This window comes from Labrus bergylta, chromosome 16, assembly GCF_963930695.1.
Source record: "Labrus bergylta chromosome 16, fLabBer1.1, whole genome shotgun sequence".
NCBI lineage: Eukaryota > Metazoa > Chordata > Actinopteri > Labriformes > Labridae > Labrus > Labrus bergylta.
The window spans coordinates 1,159,808-1,180,266 of NC_089210.1; the positions used below are offsets into that span (position 1 = coordinate 1,159,808).

Sequence of the window (20,459 nt, forward strand, 5' to 3'; positions counted from 1 at the left end):
TTTGAATTGCCTTGTTGTTGAAATGTGTGACATAAATAAACTTGCCTTGCCTTGCCTCTGGACTCTTCACTGCTGGCTCCTAGACCCTCACCCTGGTCCTAACCTGCCTTCCAACTTTCCAGACCCAGTCCAAGGACTCTTACACTCGAGCTTTATATGGAACTGAACTGAGTTATGCCTGTTTCCTCCCTCAGATCCCTGCTCCCCTGGGTGCTGCTTTAGGGTCACTTCATTTCTAGTTATTTCTTAAACTCTGTTTCCAAATTGGTCATTTGTAGAACCATTATGAGAAGCTCCCATCATTGAGGTCATTTTACCCTGGGATTATCTCAATGGAAATTACACTGAATTATTAACAAACGCCAACATGATTCTGCATCGATGATTCAGATTAAAAATGATTATTCTGGATACGTTGATAGTGAGCTGCACGGTCCACATCATGGTGGATTAAATCCTTTCTAATGGAGCACAATGAGATGCTTTAAATGTGTGCGTCATGTCATGCACACTGAAATCATCAGCTGACACGTGAAGCAGTGAAGTCAAATTAGAGGGTGAAGTTATAAAACTAGAGCTCAGCATCGAGCCTGCAGACAGTCGTGAATTTCTATCTCTCCTTGTTCATTAAGATGAAACGAGAAATTAAAGTCATAACAAGAGAGAATTAAAGGAAACAACAAGGCTGCCATACTGGAAAACGTGCCTTTGAGAATATCATGAGCGCCACGTGCTTCACACGTCCAGAGTCAGTTCAGTTAACATTCAGAAAACAGCGTTTAATCTCTCACATGGATTCTTTCATTCTGTCTCTAAAGTTTGATATAAGCAGGAAAAACTTCAGCAACAAACCAGATACTGATTTCTCTCTGACTTCAAACAATGTGCCCATGTAGTTATAAATAACGCCTCCTCACCGTTTGTTTGTCTGCCCTGAAAGTGTGACCGTGAAAGCAGATTTTATTCGTTTCGATCAAAAGCACTTTCCGCCCTGCTTCTGCGAGTCTGTCCCGCCTGCTGCAGAGTTTGGATTATCATCATGAGGAACCCACACACACTCTGCGTACTTCAACTCTCAAAACTAATATTGTTATCGCTGAGTTTGAGCGACACACGGGGCAGGAGTCATCTCGATGTCAATGTGTTTGTGTGGGTAGTAAAAGCATTCTTGTAAACATAATATCTGGTAAACAGTTCATAACAGGAAGGTAAAGCTTGCACAGCACGTCCTAGGTACAGAGTTGATGATCCAGTTATATATCTTGGGTACTTAGCTGCATAAATTTGCACTTTAAAGCTGCTGCAGGGCGATTGAACAAGACTGTGAATTTAATGCTGTATCCTCCTTTAACCTGCATAAACAAATTACTCCATTGGTGAAATGATTTGAAGTTTGCCTTCAAATCATCTTTTATTATAATTTTATGCCTAGCAAAGGAGCAGATCAGCCCTCAAAATTAGAAGAATGACCTGCTGCAGATGTTTCAAAACAAGCTGGTAGAATAGCAGCTGGAGAACTTTTATTCTGTTCAATTTGAAGGTAGAGAAACTTAAACTGTGCAAAGAGAAAAAGAAAAGTATTCACAGACCAAGAAGTAAAGTTCAGAAGGTCGGTGTGGTCGTCAATCGCTCTTCAAGGCAGGAACATTTAAAAAAAGGAACATTTAGGGAGAATCTTTTTGACATGTGGTGTCCCCCAGGGTTCGATCCTTGGACCACTCAGTATGTTTACATGCACAGTTATAGCTTGAGAAGGCCATTTAAGTGGTCTATTGCAGCCTTGAAATGGAACCCATAAAGATGTGAAGTTGTGTACAGGAAAGGCTTCGCGTTCAAGTGGTAACTGTATGGGAACACCGTTGCTAGGCAACCGCAACATGGACTTGAATAGATCGTATGCTTTCTGCTTGGTTTTCTTTATGGAGGAGCTCACAAACATTATGTCTTGCAGAAAGACAAGACGACAAAGGGGACAATCTACATTAACACATGCCAATCACAGGATTTTTGGAAATCCTTGTGACTCTATATCGACCCTGTCACCCAGACACGTGGAGTCCCCCGGGGTTCTATTCTTGGGCAACTATTTTTTATATTGCTCATACTCCCTTTGGGTCAAATCATACCAGATACCCTTCATGACAACACAGAATTAAGCTTGTACGACGCTTCATCAAGATTTTAGATAATTTTCCCCATCTCAGTCCTCTTTCTTCTGCAACTTCTACTTCTACCCTGTAAATACTGAGGATTTGAATCATGCTTTGTGGGTAATTTTTCTTCAAATTGATTTGGTACATCGAACCAATTTCCTCAATTATATTCTGCACAGGAGCTGCTGATTATCTGCAACATGTCATTTCCATAAAGTGTCAGCGAGTGTTCGCACATCACCAAGGTGAAGGCGAGGAACAATATAGTAAAAAGCAGAAGATAAAGTAATGTGAGCGCTGCATACACGTCATGTTGAGCTTGTTTTATTACCGTCATGTTGTTTGCCATGAAAACCCAAGGATTTTGTTATCTGAGGCAGGGAGATCATTATCTGTTTGAAAATGAATTATTCATGATATGGAAATGTTCAACGCTCTGACATATTACCACTGCACAAGGAGCTCATCTGTCCAGATGGTGGTGCTGCTCACAGGTTGAGAAGTATTGGAAGTAAATGAGGGATTTATAATGAAGCTTGTCTTGCAGCTGTCATATTCTTTAGAACCAGTTTTTCCCTCTGCTGCTGTCGGCTGTCACCTCCACTTCATCTCCTGCAGCCTCTTTCCACCCCGGACACGATCTCTCCATTAGTGTCCACAGGATTGTAAAAATGTAATCGTCGAGCGATGAATAAAGAATATCTCATTCTTAATTGATTCCTTCGAGGTAACTTTAAGTCGGAAGCTTTCACATCTTCATCAGGGCATCAATCGCCTCTCACACACCTCAGTCAATCGCTCGACTCACTCAAACACTAAGGCTTCATATCAAATCAAGCTACAGCTCCACTTTTACACGCGCCTTCATCAGAGCTCCACTGAGCTGCAGTCCCACCTGAAGCTCGGGAGAAGAACAGCTGTGTTGAATCCTGAGAGAAACCAAACTGTCTGATGTGAGAACGATGAAGTGCACACACAGGCTCATAAATCATAAAACTTCACCGGATCACTTTGTGAGAAAAGCTGCTTTAATCTTGCAGAACATGAAGCAGACATTTGAGTACAGGACTCTGTGACGTGTCCGATGAAAAACCTCCGATCCGCCTTCACACAGATCACCTGAAACAAACCGTTTTAAAACTGGTGCTTAAATTACATCGTTACACAGCAGGTACAAAATGTAGACTTTAAAAAAAGTTAATAATAAAATAGAATCTAGCCGTATAGCTCGGAAAACATCCTTCATGATTCATTCAGGTGAAGAGTGTTAATGTCAACAACACGGTGTGTGTGTGCAAACAATGAGGACCCTCAGGTTACAGTCCCTCAGGGTCCTCAGTGACAGAAGTAAACAAAAGAGTGTGTGTGTGTGCAGAGAGAGAGACAGTTAATGTGACTTAAACACTCATTAAGAATTCAGCAGGAGCAGCTTCACTCTCTGTGGAGGAGTGTGTGCAGAGAGGATGAATGTGTGTGTGCAGAGAGGATGAATGTGTGTGTGTGTGTGTGTGTGTTTGTGTGTGTGTGTGTGTGCGCAGAGAGGATGAATGTGTGTGTGTGTGTGTGTGTGTGTGTGTGCAGAGAGGATGAATGTGTGTGTGCAGAGAGGATGAATGTGTGTGTGTGTGTGTGTGTGTGTGTGTGTGTGTGTGTGTGTGTGTGTGTGTGTGTGCGCAGAGAGGATGAATGTGTGTGTGCAGAGAGGATGAATGTGTGTGTGCAGAGAGGATGAATGTGTGTGTGCAGAGAGGATGAATGTGTGTGTGTGTGTGTGTGTGTGTATGTGTGTGCGCAGAGAGGATGAATGTGTGTGTGTGTGTGTGTGTGTGTGTGTGTGTGTGCAGAGAGGATGAATGTGTGTGTGTAGAGGATGAATATGTGTGTGTGTGTGTGTGTGTGTGTGTGTGTGTGTGCAGAGAGGATGAATGTGTGTGTGTGTGCAGAGAGGATGAATGTGTGTGTGTGTGTGTGTGTGTGCAGAGAGGATGAATGTGTGTGTGTGTAGAGAGGATGAATATGTGTGTTTGTGTGTGTGTGTGTGTGTGTGTGTGTGTGTGTGTGTGTAGAGGATGAATGTGTGTGTGTGTGTGTGTAGAGAGGATGAATGTGTGTGTGTGTGTGTGTGTGTGTGTGTATATGTGTGTGTGTGTGTGTGTATGTGTGTGTGTGTGTGTGTGCACACCATGTGAGTCCTCCTTTCAATCCCAAATGAGAAAACAGCTTCACAGCGAGCTGCTTCTTTCTGTTCGGTTCTTCTTCAGGTGTTTTACAGGCGACTGTTCAAAGCGGACTGCGGTGACGGAGATATGAATTCACATGTTTACAGAATCCTTTTCTTCTTATTGCTCTGCAAAGCTTCGGGGGTGCTTAATGGATGTATTCTTTCTGTTCGGTCCCAACGAGGTCGCCTGCTGTTTCTGTGTCGTAGTCTTATCTCTTCAGCAGCCAACAGAAGAAAAGCAGATCAGACTCTCCTAAGATAAGACATGACGCAAAAAGAACAATGCACAAGTAGTGGACAAACGCTGCATTCATGTGGTGTTGGACGCATCGGGAAAAAACGAGTTTCAGAGTTGGAAAATACTCATGAACGCCTGCTGAAGTCGGAGCAACAACTCAGAAACTTCAGCATGTTAGCTCAATGCAAAATGATTGAATACTTTTATAAAAAAGATGCAGTGACATAACAAAATTAAGAGTTAACAGCAAAGCACATGATGCATGTTGTTTTAGCAGCTTCTTCACTTCCTGCTGTTTCTACTTTTTGCATCTTTTTAAAGAATATTTGAGCTTGTTCTCTTGAGATGTAATTAGTTCCTCTGCATAAACCAAACACACTTTATGTGTTTTTTTCTATTTTCTGAACAGATGTTGGTTTTCTGAGAGTAAAAGAAAATCATCTTTCTCCCTTTCTCTTCGATCACAACTCAAATAGAAAACCAGTTTGTGCACAAACATACGACACAGAATCCTCTCACAGCAGTGTTTCTCCTCCGTCATCCCGCTCTGCATAGATTTAGTTTTAAGACACACACAGGTAAGTAGTGATAACAGTACTCTGAAGGGGGGGCGGGGCGGGGGGGGGGGGGGGGCTTTCTGTCCGGCAGCTTTCTGTCTGGCGGTGAGTCCTCCTGAAAGCTTCTCCGGGTCCAGAGGTCCTTTTACTCTGCAGTCATTCTTCTGGGCTGTCACAGAGGCACTTCAATAAAAAAGAAGCCGTTATTTACAGATTATCGGTCACTGGAGGAGTCACTCAGATTTAACATTGTTGAATAAAATCAAAGATTTCAACTCGAGGCTGAAGCCGTCTGTTTCTGCTGCGGTGGGATTGATTACTGATGACAGATCGACCACAGCACCTTACTTCCTAAAGCCTTTAAAGCTCTTTTTATTCTGTTCACAGCCTCTCTTCCCCGTCACACACACAAAGATCTCTAACCAATCCGACTCCTCCTGTGCTGTGATTGGCCAGGAGTACCGATAGATCAAACACAAGACTTCCCCCTTAAAGGCAGCTGATTGTGCGTCATTCTGAATGTTAAGAGCAAAAATCAAATCTTCTGTCAGTGCTGAAACAAACTCCAAAAATAAACAATGTCATTTTTTTCTCAGTCAACCAGTCGACATTAACTCTGAAGCTGTTTGTTGTAGCCCAGATTTACGAGGACAAAAATACTTGCCGCGTATGTTCCCGTCTGAGTAAAGGGGCGGAGCTAACCAACATCTCTCCAGTGGATAATTTACTTCATATTATAGACAACTACCTCAGACAACCAACATTTAAAAGTACAAAACTTTCCCTTTAAAGGCTTTATATGTGATTTTTTGATCCAGCAGATGTCGCCCTTGAGCACCAGCATGAAACCAAAACAACTGGCGCTGCATTGTTGTGTTAGCATGCTAATGCTAGTGATCTTTATTATGCTGGTATCTTCACACTGCATGTAAATTTACCTGAAATGAGCGTGATCTAGAAACACAGTTAAGCAGTGAGTACAGTATGTTATTCTTCTTTTCTCTAGTCCCTCAATTAAACAACTTTTATACACGAGGGGAGGAGTCAGCCGGCCGTCCCGGCGATGTAAACAAAGTGAAGATAGGACTCTGAAAACTCTGAAAACATCACAGACAGTGGGACTCGGGTGTTACACCCATTGTAGACAGTCATGACTCACAGAGTTATTTTCAGAGGAGATACTTGATTTATATTTAAGGGTGAAAAATCACATATAAAGCCTTTAATGCAGATATTACCAGCCAGCGGCTGCACAGTTGAACTGACCAATCACAGCGCAGTAAGGTGAGATAAGGCAGAGCTGTTGTCCTCTATAGCAACATGTTAGCTAGCTGAGATCTGAAACGTGATGTCATGATCTGTCAGGTGTTGTAAAAAAGGTTTAGTAACACGTCATAGTCCTTTAAAACCTGCACTGAGATTCTGGTCTGTTCCTACCCAGGGAGGTGGTACTGTATCGAGTCCGCTGCAGGGTGGCGTAGCCCGGTTTGTCTGTTAGCAGAATCCGATGGGGGGGAGGGGCCACGACGTCTCCGTTCCTCTGCAGGGACGCACACCGCCTGAACGTCAGGTCCAGTCTGGTCTGGATGTTACTGGAGCTGTGAGCTCGCTTTATGTCCACGGGGTCGTGAAGCCCCGCCTTCCCGTTGACCAGCTGGACTTTGTTGCAGTTGTGGACATCGCACGCCTTCCTGTTGTCCGCTGCTCCCGTGGTCAGAGTCCCGTTGGACAGAGACAGTTTGGCTAAATTGCTGCACGCCAGCCGCCCCAGGTGTCCATGTCCGTTCAGACGCCGTGTGTCGTGCGTCCTTAACGGAGACCCGGGGGAGTCTTTCCTCATGAAGCCCGGTTTAAAAAAAGACAAGAGGCTCTCGTGGCTGCGGCCCTCCTGACCCCCCCGTCTGTCCTCAGGCTGAAGGACCAGGTCTTTCTGCGGTCTGGACACCCCCCCTTTGGCCCTTCTTAATGTGGAGTCTCTGCTCGGGGGGGCGCTGTGGCTGACGTGACCCATCAGGAGGGCGCCTCTGTGGAGCTGCAGCTCCAGCGTCCGGCCCTGGTCCTGCCGGGTTCTCTTGGACGCCCTCTGTCTCAGAGCGGCGTCCTCTCTGCCTCTCAGACTGTTGATGCTCCTCTCACCCGGGCGGCTCTGTCCCTCGGGGATTTTAGGAGAGTAACCGGCGTCGGAGCTCAGTCTGTCGCCGCAGCTCAGACTGCTGCCGCTTGGCGAGCTGCAGTCCTGTCCCGCCTCGTGTCCTCGTCCCTGGGCGCTCCTCTGCGGGGGCGTGGCCACCAGCGTTACAATCGGCTCTTTTGTGCACCGCGGCCGCCGTCCAGACTCCAGGTACTCCACCAGCTCCCCGGGTGGTCTCTGTGTGGGGGGTTTGATCCTATCCTTAGAGCCAAAAGACCAGCGCAGAGGCAGGACTTTGCTCAGAGGCTCCTTCGCTTTGCTCGGGGATCTCATGCTCAGGCTCCGCCCCTGAGACCCGCGGAGGAACTGCTTGGATTCAAACCCGTCTGCAGGAAAACACAAAGTATGTTACAACAACCAGAGTAGATATGGGGCAACTATTTTAGATTTAGACTTTAGACTAGTCTGAGTCCTTTGACTGGAGAAGCAGCGTTCAGTTTCTATGCTCTCTATATCTGGAACAAACTCCCAGAAAACTGCAGGTCTGCTGAAACTCTCAGCTCTTTTAAATGGAGGTTGAAGACTCACCTGTTTACAGCTGCCTTTCATTAAATAGCTTTTTTTTTTTTTAAAGATTTATTTTTTGGGCTTTTCGTGCCTTTAATGCAGAGAGAGGACAGTGGATAGAGTCAGAAACCAGAGAGAGAGAGAGGACAGTGGATAGAGTCTGAAACCAGAGAGAGAGAGAGGACAGTGGATAGAGTCTGAAACCAGAGAGAGAGGACAGTGGATAGAGTCTGAAACCAGAGAGAGAGAGAGGACAGTGGATAGAGTCTGAAACCAGAGAGAGAGGACAGTGGATAGAGTCTGAAACCAGAGAGAGAGAGGACAGTGGATAGAGTCAGAAACCAGAGAGAGAGAGGACAGTGGATAGAGTCTGAAACCAGAGAGAGAGAGGACAGTGGATAGAGTCAGAAACCAGAGAGAGAGAGGACAGTGGATAGAGTCTGAAACCAGAGAGAGAGAGGACAGTGGATAGAGTCAGAAACCAGAGAGAGAGAGGACAGTGGATAGAGTCTGAAACCAGAGAGAGAGAGAGAGGACAGTGGATAGAGTCTGAAACCAGAGAGAGAGAGGACAGTGGATAGAGTCAGAAACCAGAGAGAGAGAGGACAGTGGATAGAGTCAGAAACCAGAGAGAGAGAGGACAGTGGATAGAGTCAGAAACCAGAGAGAGAGAGGACAGTGGATAGAGTCTGAAACCAGAGAGAGAGAGGACAGTGGATAGAGTCTGAAACCAGAGAGAGAGAGAGGACAGTGGATAGAGTCAGAAACCAGAGAGAGAGAGAGAGAGGACAGTGGATAGAGTCAGAAACCAGAGAGAGAGAGAGGACAGTGGATAGAGTCTGAAACCAGGGAGAGAGAGAGGACAGTGGATAGAGTTAGAAACCAGAGAGAGAGGACAGTGGATAGAGTCTGAAACCAGAGAGAGAGAGGACAGTGGATAGAGTCAGAAACCAGAGAGAGAGAGGACAGTGGATAGAGTCAGAAACCAGAGAGAGAGAGAGGACAGTGGATAGAGTCAGAAATCAGAGAGAGAGAGAGGACAGTGGATAGAGTCAGAAACCAGAGAGAGAGAGGACAGTGGATAGAGTCAGAAACCAGAGAGAGAGAGGACAGTGGATAGAGTCAGAAACCAGAGAGAGAGAGAGGACAGTGGATAGAGTCAGAAACCAGAGAGAGAGAGAGGACAGTGGATAGAGTCAGAAACCAGAGAGAGAGAGAGAGAGAGAGGACAGTGGATAGAGTCTGAAACCAGAGAGAGAGAGGACAGTGGATAGAGTCTGAAACCAGAGAGAGAGAGGACAGTGGATAGAGTCAGAAACCAGAGAGAGAGAGGACAGTGGATAGAGTCAGAAACCAGAGAGAGAGAGAGGACAGTGGATAGAGTCAGAAACCAGAGAGAGAGAGAGGACAGTGGATAGAGTCAGAAACCAGAGAGAGAGAGAGAGAGAGAGGACAGTGGATAGAGTCAGAAACCAGAGAGAGAGAGAGGACAGTGGATAGAGTCAGAAACCAGAGAGAGAGAGGACAGTGGATAGAGTCTGAAACCAGAGAGAGAGAGAGAGGACAGTGGATAGAGTCTGAAACCAGAGAGAGAGAGAGAGGACAGTGGATAGAGTCTGAAACCAGAGAGAGAGAGGACAGTGGATAGAGTCAGAAACCAGAGAGAGAGAGAGGACAGTGGATAGAGTCAGAAACCAGAGAGAGAGAGAGAGAGGACAGTGGATAGAGTCAGAAACCAGAGAGAGAGAGAGGACAGTGGATAGAGTCTGAAACCAGGGAGAGAGAGAGGACAGTGGATAGAGTTAGAAACCAGAGAGAGAGGACAGTGGATAGAGTCAGAAACCAGAGAGAGAGAGAGGACAGTGGATAGAGTCAGAAACCAGAGAGAGAGAGGACAGTGGATAGAGTCAGAAACCAGAGAGAGAGAGAGGACAGTGGATAGAGTCTGAAACCAGAGAGAGAGAGGACAGTGGATAGAGTCAGAAACCAGAGAGAGAGAGGACAGTGGATAGAGTTAGAAACCAGAGAGAGAGGACAGTGGATAGAGTCAGAAACCAGAGAGAGAGAGAGGACAGTGGATAGAGTCTGAAACCAGAGAGAGAGAGGACAGTGGATAGAGTCAGAAACCAGAGAGAGAGAGGACAGTGGATAGAGTCTGAAACCAGAGAGAGAGAGGACAGTGGATAGAGTCAGAAACCAGAGAGAGAGAGGACAGTGGATAGAGTCTGAAACCAGAGAGAGAGAGAGAGGACAGTGGATAGAGTCTGAAACCAGAGAGAGAGAGGACAGTGGATAGAGTCAGAAACCAGAGAGAGAGAGGACAGTGGATAGAGTCAGAAACCAGAGAGAGAGAGGACAGTGGATAGAGTCTGAAACCAGAGAGAGAGAGGACAGTGGATAGAGTCTGAAACCAGAGAGAGAGAGGACAGTGGATAGAGTCTGAAACCAGAGAGAGAGAGGACAGTGGATAGAGTCAGAAACCAGAGAGAGAGAGGACAGTGGATAGAGTCAGAAACCAGAGAGAGAGAGGACAGTGGATAGAGTCTGAAACCAGAGAGAGAGAGAGAGGACAGTGGATAGAGTCTGAAACCAGAGAGAGAGAGGACAGTGGATAGAGTCAGAAACCAGAGAGAGAGAGGACAGTGGATAGAGTCAGAAACCAGAGAGAGAGAGGACAGTGGATAGAGTCTGAAACCAGAGAGAGAGAGGACAGTGGATAGAGTCTGAAACCAGAGAGAGAGAGAGGACAGTGGATAGAGTCAGAAACCAGAGAGAGAGAGAGGACAGTGGATAGAGTCTGAAACCAGGGAGAGAGAGAGGACAGTGGATAGAGTTAGAAACCAGAGAGAGAGGACAGTGGATAGAGTCTGAAACCAGAGAGAGAGAGGACAGTGGATAGAGTCAGAAACCAGAGAGAGAGAGGACAGTGGATAGAGTCAGAAACCAGAGAGAGAGAGAGGACAGTGGATAGAGTCAGAAATCAGAGAGAGAGAGAGGACAGTGGATAGAGTCAGAAACCAGAGAGAGAGAGGACAGTGGATAGAGTCAGAAACCAGAGAGAGAGAGAGAGAGAGAGGACAGTGGATAGAGTCTGAAACCAGAGAGAGAGAGGACAGTGGATAGAGTCAGAAACCAGAGAGAGAGAGGACAGTGGATAGAGTCAGAAACCAGAGAGAGAGAGGACAGTGGATAGAGTCAGAAACCAGAGAGAGAGAGAGAGAGAGAGGACAGTGGATAGAGTCAGAAACCAGAGAGAGAGAGAGGACAGTGGATAGAGTCTGAAACCAGAGAGAGAGAGGACAGTGGATAGAGTCTGAAACCAGAGAGAGAGAGAGAGGACAGTGGATAGAGTCTGAAACCAGAGAGAGAGAGGACAGTGGATAGAGTCTGAAACCAGAGAGAGGACAGTGGATAGAGTCAGAAACCAGAGAGAGAGAGAGGACAGTGGATAGAGTCAGAAACCAGAGAGAGAGAGAGAGAGGACAGTGGATAGAGTCAGAAACCAGAGAGAGAGAGAGGACAGTGGATAGAGTCTGAAACCAGGGAGAGAGAGAGGACAGTGGATAGAGTTAGAAACCAGAGAGAGAGGACAGTGGATAGAGTCAGAAACCAGAGAGAGAGAGGACAGTGGATAGAGTCTGAAACCAGAGAGAGAGAGGACAGTGGATAGAGTCAGAAACCAGAGAGAGAGAGGACAGTGGATAGAGTCAGAAACCAGAGAGAGAGAGAGGACAGTGGATAGAGTCAGAAACCAGAGAGAGAGAGAGGACAGTGGATAGAGTCAGAAACCAGAGAGAGAGAGGACAGTGGATAGAGTCTGAAACCAGAGAGAGAGAGAGGACAGTGGATAGAGTCAGAAACCAGGGAGAGAGAGCGGGGAATGACATGTGGAAAGGGGCCATGGGTGGAAGTGAAACCGGGCCTACCGCTCGAGACGAGAGTCTCAACACATGGGACGCGCGCCCTAACCACTGCGCCACCAGCGCGCCCCTTAATTAAATAGCTTTAATAAGATTTTTAACTTTTACTCTGCACTGTAACCTTTAACTCTTTTTATATTTTTACTTCACTTATTTCAATTAATTTCATTTGAATTATTTTTATTTGAACATATTTTCAGATTTAATAATTTCAGTGATTTTTAATGTTCTATTTTAATGTTTCTTTTCTTTCCTCTGTCATGATGCTTTTTGATGTCTTATGTGAAGCACTTTGAATTGCCTTGTTGTTGAAATGTGCTACATAAATAAACTTGCCTTGCCTTAGACAAGAATGTTTGTTGTCTGCTTAAGTTTGAGTCAACGGAATCTCAAAACATAAAATTTCTTCTCATGAAGACGGACCTGACAAAGTTCAACTTTTTACGTTTTTACAAATCTGCACCATGATGTTATTCTAGCAAACTTAAGTTGTTCTAAGATGTTTATGTCTGTGAGATAAAGACTCTTCTCCAGATACTGACTCGTTTCTTGTGTTTTCGTCGGCTCGTCTCCAAACACAGGGAGCTCAGGAGACTCCGGAGCCTGATGAGGACCTGCAGGTCCAGGAACAGGTCCTCCTGACCCTACACTGCCCCGCTTGCTGCCCCCCGTCAGACGGACCAGCCAGTGGTCAGAGGTGGACGAGCTGGTGGAGCCTGAAACAAATGAAATCAGAATCAGAATCGGGGTTTATTGCCAAGTACATTTACACATACGAGGAATCTGACTTGGTGTATTGGTGCTAAACAATTAACAAGGAAATAAAGCAGAACTAGCAACAACTTAAATAATACAGAATAAGATATTACAATATATAAAATATAATTTAAAATGTAAAATGTAAAATATAAAAAACACAAAATGTACAAAAGGTGTAATAGGAGCTGTGCAGTGGACTATGAGAAATAAATTCTTAGTGTGTGTAACTACTCAAAGAGTGCATGTAAGAAAGATACATTTTTAAAGTCCAGTGGGCGTTAATGTAACGTAAAAGAGGAAAGTTGTGGACATAATTTAAAGTTTCAAAACAATAAAATGATTTCTGAGAGTTGGTCTGAAAATGTGTCAAATTGCATGCGACTAAAGTTGAGTAGCTGCAGGGCTTGTGGTGATTCAAACACTTATTATCTATATATCTATTGTTTTTACTGAGCCCACAGCGAGAGCAGAACAACAAACCTGCCTCCACAGGGAAAAATCAAATGTGTACGATGGAACAGAATCCAGAAAAAAGAGATTCATGCAGATATAAAAGGTTCAAAGCTCCTCCCACATTCCCCCCCGTTATTTGAGCATGACGTCTGAAGGATGTGAGTCAGACTCTGTTCTCAACATGAGAAGCGTCTTCAGAGCATTTTAAAAAAAGGACCAACCTGTGAGCGAGGAGCTGGCAGACCAGAGAGGGATGGTGTTTCTTCTCTGATAAAAGAGGATGTAGGCTCCTCGTGTGCACACCTCCGCCTCAGGAACCGGCTCGGCGCTGCTGTCGTCGTAGCTGTACCACTGAGCGTCCACCGAGTTCCTGCAGAACGCTGCACAGAGAACAACAATGGACTCAAATATTCTCATATCTTTGATGTCTGAGTGTGAACACAGCCACGTACCAGAGCAGGTCTGTTACTGTGGCGACCCACTCTTATAGAGCTGAAAACCAGAACTGGACCCCAAAGATAAGATAATCCTTTATTTATCCAACAACGGGGAAATTTACAGTGTTAATGGACAAAAATGTAGATAGATACCACAATATAGATTTAAAAAAATAGATTTAAAAAAAATAGATCAGCTGAGCTGCAGTTTTGACAAAAATGTAGTCAGAATATTCAGTGTAACACAGACATAGACCCCTCTAATCGTAAATCCTGCTTCATATCCTGTTTTAAAGTCTGACCTGTGTAATGTCCGCCGTGCATCCCTCCGTGGTGGTTGCACACGGCGTACAGGTCGTACAGGAAGTCAGGAGGAGCCGGGTCGGGTCGTCTGGACTGTTTCCAGCCCGGCTGCAGAGGGGGCTGATGGGAGGCGTGGCCGCGGCTCACCATGTGAGGCGTCATGTCCAGGCCGGCCAGAGGGAAGTGCACGAAGGTGGTGAGCTTGTTCCTGCGCTCGCCCACCTGTCTGAAGCGCTTCAGGTGCAGGATGAGGATATCGGGCAGCGTCCACAGGCTCATCTTCACCACGCCCTGCTGCAGCTGCTTACAGTGAGGACACTTCCAGGCGTCGTCCGGGGCCAGCTGCAGGAAACGCCACAGAACAGATTAGTGTTCTAGCAGGGTCATGTCCCCTGTTATACATGTGAAGACAACTATCAGGTAAGCATCACTTCCTGTCCGACGATATTGATAACACTAATTGACATGATTCAGCTGTACATTGTGAGATAGTTGTTGTATATTCTATTTGGCCGTTTATTAAGAAGCAGAGAAGAAGAAGAAGTAAGAAAATGGGGGGGGGGGGTGTTGTTGTTGTCAAACGCCTGGACCCAAAGAAGACTAATGACAATCCTTATAAACAAATAAACAAATACACCTGTAGTGATGTGTGATCTACTCTACTCTATTCTATGTCCTGACTGAATGAAGTTTTTTTTTTAGTTTTTTTTATTCCTTCATTTTATAAATTAACAAAAAAAGTCCTGAGAGAAATCCAAATTTTATGATTGCAGGATTCATCATCACTGATGTTAATATTTATAAGTTTGGAGTTATAAGTGAGGATAATGATCAGGAGTATTTTTCCATCCTCACGCCTGCACCTCCACCTAGTGGTGACACAAGGTAACTGCAGCCAACGCTCCTGAACTGTGTTAACTGTTGATTGACTTTGATATAAAATACTAAATAACCCTGATATTTATGAAAACATGTCCTCTCTTACTCTCACTCTTACTGATTTATTCTTGTTGTTGGATTGGTTTGATTTTAAGGTCATAAAGAACGCCATTTTTAAACATTTACTGTTTCACTAACAACATTTTGAAACAACATCACTAACTCCCAACAGAAGGTGAAGGAGGTCAAAAAGCTTGATGTATGAACATCAACACAACAGAAGGTCTGAAAAATGCCGATCTAGGAGAAATGAATGATCCAAAAATGGGTTAAAGTGATGTGGAATTAGGGCGTGGCCTCTTTGAGTGACAGGTGGGAGCTGTCTGCAAGGTGTCACCTCAGATATCAGTCTTGGGATAAACAAACCCTGAAGTGATTTAGTTTTTCTCATCAGTGTCGACCTCCTGAGGAGAAAAAACTCTGAAGTAGATTCTAACGATGTAGCTTACCTTAAAAAAATATGTTTTACAGAAACGATATGAACATGACATCATCAGCTGATCGGGGTTTTAACTGACCTGTTCCTCTTTGGTGTACAGCTGGAAACACTCGTCCAGCGTGCAGCTGTACGCCTGCACGTGCTGCTGCTGCTGATTCCTCACGCTGTCCGCGTCCTTCACCACCTCCTCGTGGATGTTTCCAAACAGACTGCAGGTGGTGAACACGGAGACGTTTGAAAAAACCTTTAAGGTGTAACCATGACGACACAAAAGACGGTCTGAGACAGAAGTGAACTGACCAGTCTTTGATCCTGTGCTCCCACTCGATGATGAGCTTCACATGTGGAGGTCCTCCTGAGCCGCACAGCTTCAGAGCTCTGAGAGATACACAGAGGTCAGAGGTCATTTGAGGAAGAGGAGGAGCATCTGCACAACCTCACTCCTCCATTAAGACAAACTTGAACTTCTTTTCATTGATGAAATGTGCATGAACAGTTACTGTGCATCTCTGAGCATCCATTAGATCTTCTAGTCCTTTATGAGGCATCCAGACCCCCTCAGGTCCTCTGGTACAGGTCCTCGGTCCTCAGCTGTGGAACAAGCTGCCGGACAACCTGAGGTTTTCTGTCCTGCAGCCTTCTGATAAGTTCAACCTCTTCTGTCCATATCTAATTATTTTGATTGCTAATGCCATGGTATGGTAACCTTTCTGTTCAGAACAAAAATCGTCTTTGCAGTATCGTCAATACAGCCAGTAAAACAATCGGCACTCAGCAGCTTTCATTGTCAGATATCTGGAACAGACAAGTTGTTAGGAAAGCAAAGTCTATCTTGTCCAGCTCTGACTGTCGTCCTCTCTTAGAGGAATCTGTTCTTCTCTCCTCAGGTTGGAGGTTCAGGCTGCCCAGGGCTAAGGCAAACAGATTTCAATTTTCATATGTTCCTCGTGCAATTAATGCTCTTAAACTTCTTTAAATCCTTGACTGCACTTTCAAGCAGAGCTATTGCACTTTATATTTATCATATTTATACATTTATACCATTTGAGTGAAACTTCTTAACGAACAGTGAGTTTTATATTTCTTGGTTGTATTTCATCAGGTTGTGTTGCACTGTCTGTTTATCTGTTGTGTTTTTGTGTCCACTGCTGCAAATCAAATTTGACAATAAAGATCTGAACTGAAGTAAACATCACATAAAAAAAGAAGAAATCCTGCCCTGCAGTGATGCCTTTTGACCACTAGGTGTCAGCACTACCACAGTATATAATGCAGCATGACTAGACGGAGACATCAGACACATGACAGGAACTGAAGAACTGATGTGGATCTGGAGTTCAGATTTTGAATCCAAACTGCAGCAAGAACGAGCTTCCACATGTCGGCAGGTCAGCGTCAAGAAGAAGACGAGAGGTTCATAAATATGCAGAGTTTTAGGATTTATATGTAGCGGTCAATGAGCCCAGATACAGACACAGGGAAAGGATGTGAGTGTGGGATGAACAGTCGGGGGACTGATTTGATTGACCTTCTAAACATTTTACCACAGTATCACAGATCTCTTCACAAGGACACTAACACACGTTTGTTCTGACTGTAGAGCAGCTCCTTTTCTTTTCTGAATCATCATATTTATCATTACATTCGTTTCCAGGGACACAGCGTGTGGCACATTAGTGTGTCAAAAGATTGAAAGCTCCATCAGGCCGTTGAATGAGCCGCTCTTAGAAACCACACAAATAGACTTTCTGAACGAGGCTCCTTTGAAAACACAAACAACTGCAAGAGAAACGCCATCAGACATCAGAGCACTGAAAAGGAGATGCTGGGAAATAAAAACTCTCACCTTTACAGTTTAAAGGATGAAAAAAAGGTCTGACATTAAAACCTGGACTTAATCACACCTGGTTATAAACGATACCATTCATTAAGAAATACTGAATCTGAAATATTTGTAACGATATCAAACCCAAACGTCTTCTCACAGCTGCTGGACTTACTGAATGTGTGTGTGACATCAGAGGTCTTAGAATAAACTTAAAGGGACCCTCACCTGTCCACAGCAGGATGGTAGAGCGGCCGGCCGTCCTGAGGTGACAGGTAGCTGTAGAACGCTGACCCTCCCACCACCCGGATGTTGAACAGCACTCTGGTGTTCTGAAAGATGATCGCAACAAACAAACCCGTTAAAGACGTGCAGGTGATAGTTTTTAAAAGAGGGCTCCAGACTGACGGAGCTGAGTTTGTGAGCCTTTCAGGGCCCCCCACTGGTCTGGGGCCCAAAGTAGTGGCCTGCCTCGCCTGTTGGTGAGCAGCGCCTCTGCGCACATTGAATAAAATAAAAAAATCACATGTTCTTACATGACACCATAAATTAAAAACGTTCTCGGATCAGAGTACACGAGGTAAACTATATTCATTCTCAAGAAACAAATAGAGAAAGCAAGAAGTCAATCAAACAGAATATCCTGTCTTCTTTTCCAACCTTTTGAAACAAAATAATCAAGTTTGAACACATCAAACTTAAACAGCCATTCCAGTTTCTGCACATCTGTCCGCCCCAATATTTCAGATTTTACTTCATGAAACAATGATTCTCTTAAATCATCAGATTTTGTACAATGCAAAAGAAAATTGGACTCCAACTCACACATCTCACAAAGTCTGTTTTCTACTGGAATATTTTTGAATCGACCAACTTCAACGGCCAGAGAGAGAACACCAGATCTGAACTTATATGTTGGTTATTTTGTCGCAGCTGGTTCAGGGCATTGTGGGTAAGTTAGCATGCTAACGTCTCCTCTTTTTCTGCCCCACACTCTTTAGTTTCACTGCAGCGATCTATCAGAACAGTAGCTCCCCGGGCGTTGTCGTCCATTCTGCTTCTGCATACGTTTGATGAGATGATGTCACGACGGTGAAATGAGAAGACGTAGCTCAGAGTTTTGTGAGGAGATCCGTCAGAGTAACGGCTCTGTTCGGAGGATTCACAACATTAAAAATGTGTCTGCAAATGTTTTATGAATCCAATATGTGTGTGCAGAAGAAGAGTCATTACTGCGGATCAGTTCCAGATGGCTCGTGTTGGAGACTAGCAGGCAGGAAGTAAAGGTGTTTGATGAGTATCCAGAGGCTTCTCAGGTGAGGTCCAGATCTTCTTTCACTTTCAGTCTGCGTCTCAAACGAGCTCCGCTTTGACTCAGTAAACTTGGCAGACGGGCTGAATGGTTGATCCTAAGCTTTAAACCGTTTAGCTGAGGAAGATCGCTCGGCTATAAAAGGTTATCATGATGAAGGGATTGATGCTGGGTCGGGTTTTGAATCATCCATCTCTCCTATGGCGGACTCAAAAGCTTCAAAACTCTCGAGCGACTGAAAACGTTGTGTCTACTGACAAACCATTAGAAACAAATGAATGAAAACTTCCTCTTCTGACTTGCTGGTGCACGCTGATTGAAGTCATGGCTGGACTCTTGGACATCTGTTCAGAACTTTTGCAGGAATGCAGAGCTGGGCGTGTTCATGTAAACATTGGCATATTTTCACACTCTCAGGGTTTTATTTAGTAAGTCTTCAGGCTGAAGCAACAAAAAGACAGACGAGAACAAAGCGGGCCACCAGGAGGGAGAGGTCGAAGCCTGCACCTGATGCTCTTTAACTCCCAACAATACTGTAGTACCAAAGTTTTGTTTGCATGTTAAAGGTCCAATCAGTGAGATGTGTAGAGAGTGAAATGATAAAGTGAGCTCACTATCTGATCAGACATTAAGGAAACATGGAGAAACCTAAGGAGAGAGGTTAGAACGCAGAAAGGTTTACAGACCCATGCAGAGCTGGATAAACACTGAAGCTACAGAGTTCACCACATGGCATTTCACGGATGAACGTCGGCTTCAGGCTTCTGTAGGAATTTATTGGACAGAAAGCCAAATTTGAAGATAAAAAAGAAAGGTCAAACATGGTCCTTGTCTTTCTTATTCTCTTCATTTTAAGCAAACTTTTATTACTCTGATATTCGAGGCGTCTTTAGGAGTTAAGGCGTTCTTCACAAGAATGAAAGCGATCTCGTCTTGTGCTGAAATTTGGCGTGTAGCTTCTGGCTGAGCTCAAACACAAACCCTCGCTCTGAGTCGATCCAGCAGGAGCTCTCTGATGACGAGGATCACACCAGAGCACACGGCAATATTGACATGCTGAACACATGAACCTGGTGGAATCCATAACCCTGAGGGGAGGTTACATAATCCATGTGAACGATGTGTAGAGTAAATATATTCAGTATCAGACATGTCAGTCAGCTGCTGAATCACTGGACGTCCATCAGCTGCGTAACAAAGACTGTATTGTCGTTTTTCTTCTTCATGTGTTTACGAACACAGAGGTGTCCTGTGCTGCTCTTCTGCATGTTTCTGCCTGTAAAGCTAGATGACGAGTGTAAGCACAAAACATGTTGTCTTTTCATTTTGCTCTCGCTGGGACTTCCAATGAAAGGCTCAGTGTTTACACAGAAAGACCACCCAAAGAGTCCAAACATCGTCTCAAAGACAAAAGATAAAACTCTGAAAACTCAAATGTGTGGCTTCAGATTTCACATCCTCCAATGGCAAAGACACAGAGTGTGACTAAAAGATTCAGCAAGTCACACACACAAAGATATCTCAGAGTTTTCACTCTAATCCAGGCCTGTGTAGCTTTTGTAAGAGCGACACTTCATAAGAGTTAAGTTCTTTTTTAAAGGTCACATATAATTGTGTCTCTAGTCCGTCTACAAACCCCCCAATGATGAGAAAAGTCCATCCTCCCCGTCTCCTGCCTGCTCCACTTTACGGAAAATGTGTGCTCAAACATTTCAGGGGTGTCAAGACGATTACTCCTCTTCCTCTTTTCTTTTTTCTCTCTTATAGAGCGATCATTCCTCTTCATTTTTATTTGATGGCTTTCTACAATTCTCTTATCAGACTCTTTTATCCAAAGCGACGTACATCAGAGAGTAAGAACAACACAAGCAAGGATCTAGAAAAAAAGGGAACAATGTCAGTAAGAGCAAACGATCAGCTTTGAGTCTGATTGGACACACAGGTGCTGACAGGAAGTGACCAGAGACAAAGCACAACATTGAGGGCAGTTCTTGAGAGCTCTAATCAGTATAGAAACCATCTTATAAGTCGTCGTTATCAAACAAAAACCATCGTCATTACCATCATCATCAATAATATGGAGACCATCATCATTAAGTTAGTAGGTGTTCATAAAGAGCTGGGTCTTTAGCTTTTTCTTAAAGGTGCAGAGGGACTCTGCAGATCACATGGAGTTTGGAAGTTCATTCCACCACCGGGGGGCGA

The 20,459-nt window shown here is 44.6% G+C and overlaps 1 protein-coding gene across 2 annotated transcripts in view; it reads right to left on the bottom strand.

Moving 5' to 3' along the window:
- Positions 1 to 4,262: 4,262 nt before the first annotated feature.
- Positions 4,263 to 20,459, bottom strand: part of usp43b (ubiquitin specific peptidase 43b) — a 59,418-nt gene continuing 43,221 nt past the window's right edge. Inside the window, exons 9-16 of one of the 2 annotated variants that reach the window (XM_065964425.1) lie at positions 17,171 to 17,274; positions 15,418 to 15,495; positions 15,197 to 15,326; positions 13,739 to 14,081; positions 13,221 to 13,379; positions 12,330 to 12,503; positions 6,607 to 7,686; positions 4,263 to 5,352 (exon numbers count right to left, since the gene is read on the bottom strand). In XM_065964425.1, coding sequence (XP_065820497.1) covers positions 5,342 to 5,352; positions 6,607 to 7,686; positions 12,330 to 12,503; positions 13,221 to 13,379; positions 13,739 to 14,081; positions 15,197 to 15,326; positions 15,418 to 15,495; positions 17,171 to 17,274 — 2,079 coding nt within the window. In that variant the 3' untranslated portion in view covers positions 4,263 to 5,341. Of the gene's footprint in view, positions 7,687 to 12,329; positions 12,504 to 13,220; positions 13,380 to 13,738; positions 14,082 to 15,196; positions 15,327 to 15,417; positions 15,496 to 17,170; positions 17,275 to 20,459 lie in introns of both variants that reach the window. The other variant, XM_065964424.1, reaches the window with a different exon arrangement.